The 14,664-nt window shown below is 41.7% G+C and overlaps 1 protein-coding gene across 1 annotated transcript in view; it reads left to right on the forward strand.

Annotated features, from left to right (window-relative positions):
* Window positions 1-14,664, forward strand: part of mical1 (microtubule associated monooxygenase, calponin and LIM domain containing 1) — a 33,109-nt gene that overhangs the window by 16,442 nt on the left and 2,003 nt on the right. The window contains exons 10-24 of the mRNA XM_080469225.1: window positions 507-622; window positions 2,352-2,478; window positions 2,920-2,998; window positions 3,139-3,286; window positions 3,605-3,795; window positions 5,001-5,107; window positions 5,359-5,418; window positions 6,832-7,063; window positions 8,484-8,542; window positions 9,708-10,473; window positions 11,558-11,688; window positions 11,767-11,874; window positions 13,341-13,434; window positions 14,150-14,243; window positions 14,493-14,566. Coding sequence (XP_080325351.1) covers window positions 507-622; window positions 2,352-2,478; window positions 2,920-2,998; window positions 3,139-3,286; window positions 3,605-3,795; window positions 5,001-5,107; window positions 5,359-5,418; window positions 6,832-7,063; window positions 8,484-8,542; window positions 9,708-10,473; window positions 11,558-11,688; window positions 11,767-11,874; window positions 13,341-13,434; window positions 14,150-14,243; window positions 14,493-14,566 — 2,386 coding nt within the window. The remainder of the gene's footprint in view (window positions 1-506; window positions 623-2,351; window positions 2,479-2,919; window positions 2,999-3,138; window positions 3,287-3,604; window positions 3,796-5,000; window positions 5,108-5,358; window positions 5,419-6,831; window positions 7,064-8,483; window positions 8,543-9,707; window positions 10,474-11,557; window positions 11,689-11,766; window positions 11,875-13,340; window positions 13,435-14,149; window positions 14,244-14,492; window positions 14,567-14,664) is intronic.

Genomic DNA, 14,664 nt, shown 5'->3' on the forward strand with positions numbered 1-14,664 from the left:
TAAAGCTGAGAAATAGTGCTTTTAAGAGTTGTTCAAATCAATTATGTCAATACCAGGACATAGTCAGATTTTTACAATGTGTCACACTCGATTACCAAATTACCCACAAAAACCGACACTGCGCTTTTGCAAAACAAAAAATCCCCTTCCAGCTGCATCGAGAACACTTTGTTTTCTACTTGGCAAATGTTGGTAAGCTCATCTAAGATGGTGAACCGGGTAAACATCTACTTGATAACAAGCTCAGTACACTTCCACAGATTGTGAGTCACGTTTACTTTTAGATTCTTTCGATAATGACTGTCTGGAAATGTGGCGAGCTCTTGTGCAAGGAGGAAAAAGAAGAGCAAGGCAGATAAAAACATGTTTCATGCGAACATGATTCTGTATGCAATGACTACTCACTGTGGCCTCCTGTTACTGCTAATTGTGAGACTGTTTGCATTGCATTTATTTTAATTAACTTAATAATTGACTGGTCGCATGCCGCACTCTGTGCTCTGCAGCCGTTCTGGCCTCTGGGCACAGGCATCGCCCGTGGCTTCATGGCTGCTTTCGACACAGCGTGGATGGTGAGGAGCTGGGGAATGGGAGTCCCACATCTCAAAGTCCTGGCTGAGCGGTGAGTAAATGTCATAAAATATCCAAACTGCACACAATAGAATCAGCCATGTTTTCTCCTGCGGTGACCACTATCTTGAAAAGTCGACAAAAATTCTGATAAACAGCATTGGTCTAAACATCAAAACAACCCCTCGGTATTTCAAAAACATTTTGCAGACTAAATTATTTGTATTTTTAAAAATAAATATAAAAGAAACACATGAAATTAACAGATATTTTTTTTAAGGGGACACAAGGGTTCAGCAATATTTAGCAAATGTATTGCCATGATCACATAAACATAACCTAGATAAAGAGGAAAACACAATGCAAAACAAAGGCCCATAAAAGGAGCAAAAAAGAAAAGCGGAAAAATACGCCCAAAACTGTACAAAAGCAAGTATTTCATTTTCTCTAATGTTTCCTCATGCTCAAAAAAAGAGTAGGAGGAAGTTTAAACTTGTCAAGTCTTACCCCTTATCTCTGATTATCTAGTTACCAATGTGCAGTGTTTTGTTATGTATGTTTTGCTCTATGTTTATTTAATTAAATTGTTTTACTTTTTTTTTCGTTTGTATGTACAAATAGTTACATATTTTTTTATACATGTTCGAAATAAAATTCATTCATTCCTTCATATGAACATTTAATACTAAAATTGTTATATCATTTATTCTTAATTTTGTAAGTCTAATGTCTAATCATAAATCTAAACGCTTATACATTCCAAGCTTTGACAAGAAGTTTTGTATTTTTGAACTTTTCGATTAAAAATTTTCACTCTCTCCAAATTCCAAATGGCAACGTTTTAAATGTATAGTAAGAGTGTGATCCATGTGTGCGCTCATGTTCCAGTTCCACCTGCTTTTCCCAGAGTGATGCATTACTTTGAGGCCTCTGAAACCCCTTAACAAACCCACCAGGCATTTAGGCAGAAATCACCTTCTGAAACCTGAAGATTTAACAGATTAACCGCACATCTTATCTCCTGTATTCTTACCAAGTCACTGTTTAGTTTATTATGTGCCTCCGACTGCCTCAGTCAATTGTCCAAAGATCTCCCCCAACATGTTTCTCCTGTTTCTGAGGCTGAATATAAGAGCACCACCATTTGCCAGACCTGATTCCAGGAAAAGAAAACTTGGTCGTATAGTTAGTTAGGTCGTTAGTTAGGTCGTTATGCAGTTCGGTTAGGATCAATGACGTAGTTGCTGCTCCTTTGTGACGCAGACATAGTAAAAACTATTATAGGTTTGAAGTATTTTAAGACTTAGCAGATAGAAGTACCTTTACTATCTAAAGTTTTAAACTATTTGGCTTGAATTCATCAGCATACCTGCGCGTCTCTTCATCAGCAGCATAATCCATCCTGAGATAATCACCGTGGCGGAGGAGTGTTTTGATTGCACAGGCACAGAAATGATTTCTGGCTGCTTGCTTATGTGACAGGAATGAAAAAACAAGGATTGTGGTGCTTTAGGAAAGAGGTCTCATGAAATGTTCCACTTCTGAAAATGAAAAGAAACATATGGGCCAGAACTAGTCTGCCAGAGGGTTCAGTCCAGCCCGGTAGATCCCACCGCTTAGCTCAAATAGTGTGTGCATGTGTGTGTGTGCGTGTTTTTTGGTAAACTATTATAGCCTTTTCAATTCGACAATGTGTTGTATTTTGATTGATAGTCATCTATTCCTGGTATTAAAGCAGCAGTCCGTTGACATTCTCCTTGAATTCTCTCACGAATATACAGCGAAAGCATCTACCAGCTCCTTTCTCAGACCACACCGGAAAACACCAGCAAGAACTACGCTGCGTACAGCATCAACCCCAAAACACGATACCAGAGGGTCAACCTGTCCTCCATCCAGCCACACCAGGTCGGCACTATTATCCTTTATTTACTCAACACAGACTCAGAGCAGTCCCTTTAATCGCCGTGAAGGTTATTCACAGTGGCAGGTTAAAATCCAGCAGACAAAGTAAAACAGCACTGATGTGAATTCCACATAAGACTCGATCACATTGGGGGGGGGGGGGGGGGGGGGGATGTTAATATGCATCAACTGCATGCTGATGAGGATTTACATGTGCTATCATGCTTTTTTTCTTAATTTATAATCAATAAAATAATTCTGGGAAAAGACCTGAACCCCAGATTCTTCCAGCTTGAAGCCTGCACTACCTGCACTTTGAAACCATTTTTCTTTTTAGTTAACAAATGTGATAAATCAGATGTTTGCATAGTTCACAGAAGTTCACACCATTTGCGATATGAAATCTTTGAAGGTCTTTACAAATCTACTCATCGCTCCATTTAGGTGCAGCACCTCTATGATGTGGATAAATCTCATCCATCGACCAAGAAACTCAAGGACAGGTTGTCTCACACACGGCAAGGTCAGTTTATTCTCTCTAATGGTCATTCTTTTACTTTATATCAGGCTTTGTTTGATGAACCAGTTCAACCTGTCCTGAACTGCAAACGATTAAGGCTATTACTACCTCATCATTATTAATGTTTCCTTTTCTGTTTTTAGATTCAGTTGGTGGTTTTGAGGAGTTGTTGAAATGGTGCCAGAAACACACCTCAGGTTATGAGAGTGTGAATGTCAAAGATTTCTCTCAATCTTGGAGGTCCGGACTGGCTCTGTGTGCGCTGATCCACCACTTCAGACCCAAGCTCATGTGAGTTGCACCATTGAAATCAGCTCAGAATTCATTCACTACACGATCAACAATATCATGCTGGACGATAACTGGTCCACTTCCCACGTTTTACCTTATAGCACAGATTCATATATCTTACCTGTGACAGGCTGTTGCAGATTGTGCATTTGTAGGATAAATTACATCCAGTGGAAAAACTTCATCTGTGTATATGTATATCCCTGCTAACATTTCCATAGCTGATCTAACAGCCCCCATAAGCTAAACAAACTGAGCATGTTTGACTCTCTGTAGTTAATAACGTAGAGTGGTTTGCTTTCTTGCTCTTCCCTAAAGTGACATGGCCTCCCTGGACGAGTTGAACATTGTTCACAACAACCAGTTGGCCTTCAGCATGCTGGAGAAGGAGCTGGGCATCCCGCCAGTCATGGCTCCATCTGACCTGGCCAACAGTGAACAGATAGACAAGTTGTCTATGGTGCTCTACCTCACGCAGATCCGAAACGCTTTTAATGTGCCAGCGAAAGGTAAACGTTCGTATTTTCAAAAAAACCAAAACATGATATGATCATTCTTCAGCCGCTGCCTTTAGGGGCCGCTGCACAAAATTATTTTGTGATGTTTGACTTGTCAAAAACACCCAGTGAGATTCAAACCCCAAACTCAAAATCACAAGCCCACTGCTCCAAGCTCTACTCCCAACGTTGCACTCGTGGTCCAACAAATTCAATAAACTCAATTTTAAATACAAATACTTTAATAGATGCTGTTAAGATGCTACTTAGTAGTCTAATAAATTTCTGATGACAAGTCATTAGTGACAGCAGCATTACTATTGCATAACTTGGTTGCTTAGACACTGCACAGCATTAGCATCACCTTAAAAGGGTCAGGTGTCCTCCCACTGAAATGTGCCCTGTGGTGGGAAGCGTCTCTGCCAGCGCTGTCTCTTTAAGAGGAAGTTACCCAGAATTCATTGGGCTTTAAGTGGCTTGTGCTGTCCTCAGAGCCAGCCTCTACTGGTTGTGCTGCTCTCCTGCACTAAGCCAGCCAAGCAGCAGCAGCAGGCACAGAGAGCAGGCAGCATATTGAGCGGGCTTATCGGGCTCTGACGGTGGGGGTGGAGTACAGTGCTATTCCTGCGCTGACGGAGGATTTTCTCCACTAGCAGAGGTATATTTTCCATTCTTTTTAGGGTTGGAGGAGTTTCTGCAGTGTGGATGGGAGCAGGGCAATTGGGAGGCTGCTGAATGAGCTGAAGTGGGTGTGATATACTGTACCGCTCGCCGTGTCTGTGATGCTGTGCTCCCTCAGCCTGAGATCCGCTGACTGATGTGCAGGCAGGAGGGAGCTGTCAATCTTCAGTAACCTCATCTCAAATGATGAGAGAGTGGGAGTGATAGTCACAGCAGAGGCTGGACAGTTTTTTTCATATGTAGATTGACAAGTTAAATGCAACTGCTGCTGCTGCTGCTGCTGCTGCTGCTGCTGCTGCTGTGACACCACAGAAAAATCAAGTCAAAGGCACTGGTTGTATTTCCCATAAAGGATTCCAAGTAATAAAGATGCACCTTGAAGATTTCAACAAAGTCCAGTCAGGATATTTTAAGCAGCTTCATGAAATGCTGCAAGTAGGTCAACGAGACCATTCAGCAGTGTTTAGATTTGCAGTCTGGTCTGATGGTGATATTAGCTGAATTTGTTTGGTGACATTTTTCTCCATTGGTACCAGAACCTGAAGCCTTCCTGCCGTCGTCCAAGCCCCTGACCCTCGCCCAGACACAGTCTGCTGTCTTCTTCCTGAACACACTCAAGCACAACTCTCTGCAACGACGCAAGGTACGCCCACCGTGAATGGAGTTCACTGTTGACACAGCCCAGAGAAATGTTTGATAAAGACATTTTTTTTCGAGAATCGGCTCATTGGCTGGAGTTCACGTCTCTGTTTGGTGACTCACATGTCTGTTTTGTCTCGTCAAAGGAAGTGGTTTCTGCTAATAGCTTAATCATATTTAGCGGTGACTGCTCTCTGCATAATCAGCAAAATCAGGTCATATGATGTTTATTTATTTTTTGATTTCTTTTCGAAGGACAAACTGTCATCTGAGAAGAAAACAGCAACTTTCAGAAGGATGGGAGATGATGACAGTGTGAGTGCTCGCTGTCTATGTTTTCCTAGCTGATGACACTGGTTACCTTTGCTACTTACACATTTGGGAAAAATGGAGAAACCAATCCCAAATGTTCAAACCAACAGTGACAAAAAAAAATCCCCTTTACCATGAAGAAACCTCCGGAAGGTCCAGAATCAGAGGTGACAGCTTTCTGCTTGCACTTATTAAAGTAAGAAGATAGTCGGAAAGAAATAGATAAGACGAAGATGGAGAGCAACAACCACGTTGACATCAGACGGCAAACTAATCCACTCGCTGCGGCCTTGATTTGGATAAACTTCCAGTTCCAAAGACAGACACTGCAGGAAGATACAGAAAGGAAGCCCAGACAACACAAGAGTGTTGGTGACCTATGATTGTCAAAGATCTCCCTGCAGTCTAAACCTATAGCAGCTTTACTAGGAAATGGTCCTGTAAGCTTGATCAAGTTTTAAGCATGAGTATAAATGTAAGTATTGGCTCAATCGCTGGAATTCAAAATGGGAGCTTTTTCCACATGGAAGTAGGCTGAACTGAAAAGTCTTTAGAAACTCCCAAGAGTAGCCAGGTTGTTAAGAACTAAATGTTAAAAGAAGAATTTTGAATTCTATTGGAGATTTCACAGGAAGCCAATGAAGAGAAGTTAGTATTGGAGTGATGTGACCTCTCCGAGCTCCTGTCAATGTTCTCAACTGAAGAGTTGTTAGAAAGCCTTTAGGACACTGATAATAGTGAATAACAATAGTTTAGTCTAAAGATAACAGAAGCATTGATTAATTTCTCAGAGTCACTAACATGTTCCTTGTTATAGAGAATTATGTTATGCAGGTGAAAGAAAGCAGTCCTACTGATTGTTTAATGTGAGAGTGGTAGGATAAGTCCTGGTCAAAATGTTCCTCACAGTGGTTGTAATTTATAAAAAAGATTGTAATCAGCTATTTAGTCAAAATCCACCCGACATACATTAATCACCTTTAATTTCTACAGTGTGAGATTTTTTGCCAAAAAAAGTGAAAACATGATAGATAAATGAACTCTGTTGCCATTTACTATTTTCCGAATGCGGAATCTGTTGTCCAGTGGTGTAGTGGTTAGCACTCTTACTTGACCGTCAGGATATCCCCGGTTTGATTCTGGACTTGGGGGCGTTTCTGACTGTAGGTTACATCTTCTTCTTGATCTTCTCCCAAAGAGGGATCAGGTTAATGGCTGACTCTAAATTGCTCTCAGATATGGATATGGTTGTGTGTGATTGTCCGTCTCTCCGTGTTTTGTGCTGTGATGGATTGGTAACCTGTCCAGGGTGTGACCTGTCTTCACCTATAGTCAGCTGAGATCAGCTCCAGCAGCTGCACTGCGTGAGATAAAGTGGCTGGATGAATCTGACTTTGTTTTTTTGTTTTTTTGTAGTCACCAGTGCCTCCTCTATCCCCTGAACTTACCCCTGATCTGGCTCCCGAGCCCGAGCCCTGCACTTCTGTGCTGATGACCAACAGCGAGGAGTGTTACTTCTGCGGTCAGAGGGTGTACGTGCTGGAGCGCATCAGCGCTGAGGGCAAGTTCTTCCACCGAAGCTGCTTCAAATGCCATCAATGTGGTATTACCCTCCGACTGGGAGGATACACGTTTGAGCAGAATACAGGTGGGTCTCCTGGGATAACGATCACGGCGTCTCTACTGTGAGCAACTGTTAGAGGGATTAACCATCAAATATAACTGCAATCATCTGGTTAACCAACTTAAAGATTCAGTATCCACACTTTAAGTAAGGCCTCTCTTGTGTGTTTGGTGACACTAGTAAATCATTGTCTTGAGTTACTCCTTTTTTTTTACATTTCTGTCATAGTTTTGTATTTTTAGTGGCAAAGCAAGTCAGACTTTTAGCTCTGACAATGCAAATGCATTTTAGAATGATTTCAGGTGGCCTGAGGAATTGCAGTGGTGGAGAAGAGTAACACAGCGATAATTAGATTAAACAAGGAAACAGTAAATATGAGAATGAAAAAATATTTTCAAATTTGAACTGATTTGAGTGATTACTAACATTGAGAAAAAGAAAACTATTGATACCCTACTTTAATCCAAACGATGAAATTATTAGTTCTACGTGATTTTGTATTTCTGATTACAGGAGAAATAAGACTATAAAATACTAAAGGCACTTTACTGTGCCTGACTGCTACACTTCTGTTAGTAAATGATGCTCCAACCAAGCTAAACTGGATCCGGCTGTAGACACGGCATCTGTAGGAGAAATCTTCAAGGCTTTTGGATGACTTCATTTAGGAGAATCATGCTGAATGACTGGAGCGTTGGCAAAATGTTTCAATCTCTGAGGGCAACTATGCCCTTTAAAAGAGTCCTGATTTAAAGTAACTGTAGAGTCACAGTCACTTCCCCGGGTTGTTAGAATTGCTCAATCTAAACCAGTTTGTCTTGTCTTACAATGTTTAGTGGTACATATTTTATCTGCTAACACATAACAGGGCTAATCACAGGTGTTTAAACCTCTTATGACTTTAATTATATCCAACCTGCTAGGATTTTTCTTTTTATTTTATAGAGCTGTATAATTGCCTGATGTAGGTGAAATGAGTGACAACTTCTGGACCTTTTTTTTTTTTCAAGATTAATCCAGGCTGTTGTCAAATTGTATTGTGTGTTTTTGACTGTGCTTCTCACAAATGACACCATTTTCGTCTAGTTTTTCAATCGTCGCAGTCCCCTAAACCGTGTAGGAGTTAGAAGTATCTAATCCCATCAGAAGTGTCAGGAAAGAAATAAATCACTGTAAAGTGCTTGTTTATGTAGTTTCAACAACTATCACACCTGTGGTATAATGTGTTCTCTCTCTCTCTCAGCCAGGAAAAGGTTTTGCTTCTACAAGGGAGCCTCTACTAATTTATTTATTTCTACAATTAATAATTTGTGCTGAGAACCTTTTTTAAGTGGGGTGTCAGTTCAGATTGAGAGCAGATTAATAATTAAAGAAAACAGCCCGGTTTTTACTCTTGTGCTCAGCTGACTTTTCTTTTTTATGTTCCTTTGTCGCGTCCCTGCAGGGAGATTCTACTGTGAGCTGCACTCTGAAGAACTGGAGCGGGCTGAAACATCTTGTAAGGTGGGTCACTGAGCAGAGCAGATGTAAACCATGGTGTTGCTTCTGCAGATGATGACTCTGAGACCTCATGCTGACTCTTTGTGTTTGTAGTGCTCTTGTCGCACAGTCTTCTGTTGCGTCATCTGTGTGGGGGGGGAGCTGAGTCAACGGCAATGGTTTCCAAATCCACGTCGTGTGGACTAATTTATTTGCAATAAGGGCGTAGCAAGTCACAAAACGCAGTTTGAATTGAATTGTGGTCTGGACTTCAGCAAAAAATAAGAATAGGTTAAAATCTAAGGACTAATAAAAATAAATTTTTCATTTTATCTAAAACTCTTCTTGATATTTTGGCTTTTTAATTTAATTGAGGGTTTTGTGTTTGAAGCAGAAATTGCAACATTTAGCTGATTATTGATGCAACTTTGGTTACATGCTGGCAAATTTCCACACCTTCAGAGACGCTCGCAGCAAGATTACATGCTACTCTGTACACTCTGTAATCTTTTGTTGCCTCAATGCCTTGTATTATGCTGTTACTGTAAAAGAGCATGATTCAACCCATGAAACCAAGACAGTCCCCAATAATAAAGAAACTCGCCAATGTGCAAAATAATTAATTCATCCACATCTGACATGTCGGAACTAAAGGAAAGAAATGTCTCACAATAGTCAGGCACACTGAGCACTACCTCAAACCACATTTCATACCTTTGCCATCATACATTAACATAGTAATATCAATGCCGTGGCAGAAGCTTTGTTCCTTCTCTTATTGTCATCCTGAAACCTTTTATATGTGCAAATCTGGATATCCTGATATCTTGGAACAAAGCTCTGTCTATTTCTTTTTATTTCTGTATTTCTCTGGTAAAATTCTGTCTTTCACAAGAACACTTCATCTGGATCTCTCTACCTTCCTGTTCTTTTTTTTTCATTGCCCATTTCTTTATCTTTTACCTTTTGATCAGATCTATCTATATTCATTTAGTATGATTATCAAGTCCGTCACCGTTTGGAAAGATACTTGATTACCACACTTGCTGTTTCTGTGCATCTTCAAAATGAACACTGGCTGGTAGTAAAACTAACACGTAGTAATCTTCCGCACACAGTCTACAGTACAGTTCCCACCTGAAGCATTCGCCGTCCTGTGCCTCTCAATATTTGCCATTTCTCTACTCAGGACAACAAAGATACAAATGAAGAGGATGGGGTTTCCAGTGATGATTACACACTTTCCCCATCGGATGAGGAGTACGATCGCACTCTGCACTGTGGTCCCACGTCACACACACCTGAAGTGGAAGACCGGCGTGAGCTTGAACCCAAAGAAGACCCCGACAAAACCCAAATGTCAACAACTCCCCGAGTTCTTCCACTTAAACCTGAGGTGACTCCACCTTCTGAGGAGGAAATCCTTCCGGTCCCAAAGCCACGCCACTCTCGACAGGCGTCTCCCAGCCCTCAGCCCTCTCCACCAAGAGCAAAACCTCGCAATGTGCACCTTTTTAATCCCCCTACTCCAGACAAGCCCTCACCTTCACCTTCCCCAAGGGACACTTCTGACGCAGGACCAGACTCCCGTCCCAAGCAGTCACTGCGAAAGCTTCAGCTCACAGTTGAGGAGAAGAACCAGCTGGTGAACCTCCAGAGCTTCAGTGCCGACTCGGACTCAGAGACCCACGGAGGGTCTTCCTCCTGCTCCTCCTCTTCAGCCAACGCAGGAGGTACAGCTAAACCAGAGGGCCTGGACGGCCCAGAGGAGGAGGGCTACTGGAGCGGGAGTACCGCCAGTCACATTCGGGAGAAGAGGAACCGCCGCTGCTTCAAGAGGAAAGAAATGCCAAGTGGGCAGACCAGGGTCCGGTCCAAGTTTTCCCCCTGGAACTTGTCGTCCCCGAGAATCACCACCCGGCTCAGTGTCCTTGTGACTCAACCAGGGAGAGTCGGTAAGTTTAAAACCTTCTTTGATCTCTGAGCCAGAGAAATGGTTGATCAGCCATAACATAAGGACCACTTTCATTGCCCCCTGACTGGTTCTGCACTGTGTATTCCTGTAAATTTACATCTCAACCAGCATGAAATTTGTTGGTCATTTGAGCTACAGTAACTTGTATGTTGTATCCAACCACTCAGTCTGACGACCTTCATTCCCCACCTGCATCGATGAGCCTTGACCACTCGTTACCCTGTCCTTAGTTTTCCTCCCTCATCTTTATAGATTTTGACCATTGCAGACTGGGAAAACCACAGAACAGCTGCCGTTTTAGAGATGCTTTGAGCGAGTCGTGTAGACCAGTGTTTCTAAACTGGTGGGTGGCAAACAACATCTGGGTCACCTGCAATGTTTCAGTAGGCCGTGTGCCTTTGCCTTGCCCCCTAAAAAAAGTTCATGTTAAAAGTGTTGTCTATCCACAGTCATTAGCAGTAGGTGTATAGTTTAAGTAAGGTTATTCACGTATGCCAATTCAACTGCTCACGAAGCATGCCCACACAGAATCTGAGATCTGGGTTTTATATTAAAAAATATAGAGGACCAAAACATTCGTGTTTTGTTTAGTGATGTATCGGCACATGAATGGTTGAAGCCTTAGCAAAAACCAATTTAGTTTCATATTTGTGCATGAAAAGCCTAAAGTGAAGAGTTTTGGATTCAATCAAATAGCTAATTGAGCATAAAATTGAATATTTCCCTCTCTGCAACCACATTTTGTCATTTCCAAAGATTTCCCCGTGGGACTAATTAAGAATTTCTATTGTCATTGTCTTGATCTTTTTTTTCTTGTCAAGCAGACTCAAATCCTTGTTTCTCCATTTTCCTGCCTCTAATACGGGAACTTTTGAGAACAAAATATTCCCCTGCAGTCTAATATATTCCCGCCATGATGCAGAGCTGACCCATGTTGCTTGCTTTCACTTTCCCGTCAGTGGTCATAATGTTATGGCTGATTAATGCAAATACTTTTGCTGTTATTTAAGTCCTTAAGCAATCTGTGGTGTTTATAACTCTTCTTTTTGTCTTATTTACCACAGAAACAACATTCAGACATGCTCACAGTGCTTCAGAGGAGGGTGCTGAAGGAGATGATGATGAGGACGACGACGATGATGATGATGACGACGACATGTTTGCACGAGATGATATTGACTTATTTGATACAAAAGTAAGAAGATGGTTACCAGTGATGAGATAGTTAGAGGTTGTTTGCAGCTCGACACTCAGTGATGTGACGTCTTTTCAGAGCGTGCCTTCTGACCCGGTCGAGGCTGAGAAGCTGGAGCTGATGAAGATGAAGACGCTGGAGCGGCGAGCCAAGATGAGCGAAATCCAGCGATTCCGACAAGCTCAGGTGAGGATGACAAGAAAATCTTCGCTCATTGCCTTTTATTACTCAATTTCATCAAGCTGGTCCACCATCAGTACTGTTACATCTATCAACACATGGACGGTAAGTTTAGAAACTTTTGTTTTCACGATATCTTTGGTCTGTTGATGTTATAACTCCCAAAGCGTTCAGTCCTGGATGAGTCTGCAACACCGTTTGAACAGGGAAAACCGTTAAGTAGTACAGCAAACAGTCTGTTGTGTATCTACTTTGTGCAGTGCAAAAAGCAACTTTAGGATTTGCCCACCATGCAGAAAAGAGTAATAATACATTTGTATTTATCACACCCCAAGGTCACTGTACAGTGAACATGTTAAAAGACAGTTGTAAAGAACATTAATAGCAACAACAAAAAAGCGAGTGACGTTATTGATGTGTGCTTGAAATGATAATGTATTGTCAAAAATGACACCCAGACTTTTAACCTGAGAGGAGGGAGAAACAGAGGAGCTGTCGATAGTGATGGAAAAACTATTAACTGGTGGGGGCGGACTTGGAGTCGATGAGAACCTTCGTTTTTGTCACTGTTGAGTTTGATGACGTTACGAGAGAACCTGGATATGATGTCAGGATTTGGTGGAAAGGCGGGACTGCGTGTCATCTGAATAGCAGAGAAATTGAATATTACATGAAAAATATGGCCAAAGGGGAGGAGATAGATGGGGCCTATGACAGAGCCCTGGGGGACACCGGAGGATAGAGAGCTGGCTTGGAACTGAAAGATTTTAATTGAACAAACTGAGAGCTACCAGAGAGGTATGATTTGAACCAGTCCAGGGGTGTGTGCGGTAATCCGATGGTTTCCAATCTGTGGAGGAGGATGGAGTGGAAGATGGTGCCAAATGTTGCACTCAGAGGAAGAGGATGGATAGTAGTCCAGAATCTGCTGCAACCAGAAGGTCATTGGTGACTTTAATGAGTGCCGTTTCTGTGCTATTATTAGGACGGAAACCAGATTTAAATTGTTCTTAAAGGTTGTTGTTGGGGAGGTGAGAGTGAATTTGAGACGCTACATTTTTTCCCAGAATCTTTGAGGGAAATGGATTAGAGATGGGACGGAGGTTTTTGAAATTGTTGGAGTCTGAGCCGGGTTTCTTTAGAACTGGGGTTATAGCGAAAGATTGAAACAGATGAGTGGTAGAAGAGGAGCTTAATGATATGAAGATTGTCACAGCCTGATCGTAGATGAGGAGGAAGAAGAAGTTTGGTGCTTGTGTCCTCTTCAGATAATGAAGGCTGCTTATTCAGGAACTGCTGTTGCCTTAGAAAAGAAAATGACAGCGATTCACTGGTATGCCAAAGCCATACATATTCATGTGCAAAATGAAAAAAAAAATGTGTATGTATAATTACATGGACATATACTTTATGTCATTTATTTATTTACCTTCTTACTTACGTTTGTCGCTCCCTTTGTTTGTGTTCCACAGTCGATCCAGAGGAGACTGGAGGAGATCGAGGTGACGTTCAAAGACCTGGAGGACAAAGGTGTGGTGCTGGAGAGAACTCTACGAGGAGAAGCAGGTGAGAACTGAACTGTGGGATTTTTCCAAACATAATTCACTTTACTTTAGCATTGAAACTTGTCCGGAGAGTTTATGACTGGTGCTTTATTTGTTTAACACAGATTTCAAGCTTTCATATAAGAAAGAAAACTTGTTGCAAGAAGAAATTTTTGTCTTGTAAAAATGTAATTTACATTAAATAGTCAATATTATATTGACCAACACAAAAAAACAAAACCTCTTGCAAAGGCATGCAAGTCTTGCATTGTTGGATGCGATTTATCCTCCCTTTATGGAAAAGAAAGGTTATTCTTTACTTTAAAGAACATTTTTGATACATATCAATAAGTGCTACTACTACTTATAATAAAAATTATTATTATAGGAGTTATTATTTTTAGCAATAACAGTTAATATAGTATATTTTTGTAGCACCTTTTATACAATTAACACAGTTCAAGCATACAAAATAAGGATTATTCAAATCTAATGGAATAGAATTAACTTCATCAAACAAAGACATAATGTAATTGATTGTTCTATGTTCTGTCTGTCGTTTTATCAATAAAACTTTTACATTTGTTGTTGCTTTTATAATATATATTTAGCGATGTGTTGATCTTGTTCTGGATACATTGAATGAATGTAGTTCCACAATACTTGAATTGTTTTCTTCATTCTTTTATCTCACTGTTATGCCCACATATCAAAGCATCTTCATGTGTGTCCTGCAGGCAGCAGCGGTGCCCCTGATATGATCGAGCAGTGGATCCAGCTCGTTCACGAGAAGAACGCGCTGGTCTCCGAGGAATCGGACCTCATGGTGGCGTAAGTGTGCGGCTTCTCAAACAGGAACACGCAGTCCCACAAAGAACAATGTGGCTCTCTGTGCTGAGTGGAAGTGACACGGTCGCCGCGGGGTCCACGTCAGCCGTAGACTTCCCGCGGCCGAACACTGCGGTGGCTGTTTGCTCGCGCCACGGCCGCTCGTCTTCACGGGCCAAACTCCATTAGCGGCGTGTCCCGATGACGACCCGCAGCTACGTGACTCAGCGGATGTTTGTGTTTCTCTCTCAGGTCTCGACAGCTGGAACTGGAGGACAAGCAGAGCGCCTTAGAGCTGGAGCTCAGGAAGTACATGGAGCTCAGCGGTGAGTCCTTCAGGCTGCAAACAGAAACCTTTACTGTGAACACTGCTGCTGATGTTTTTAAAGGCACACGCCCAAACTTAAACAAGCAGCAGTTGTTT

The sequence above is a fragment of the Lipophrys pholis genome, assembly GCF_963383615.2.
Source record: "Lipophrys pholis genome assembly, chromosome: 8".
Lineage (NCBI taxonomy): Eukaryota > Metazoa > Chordata > Actinopteri > Blenniiformes > Blenniidae > Lipophrys > Lipophrys pholis.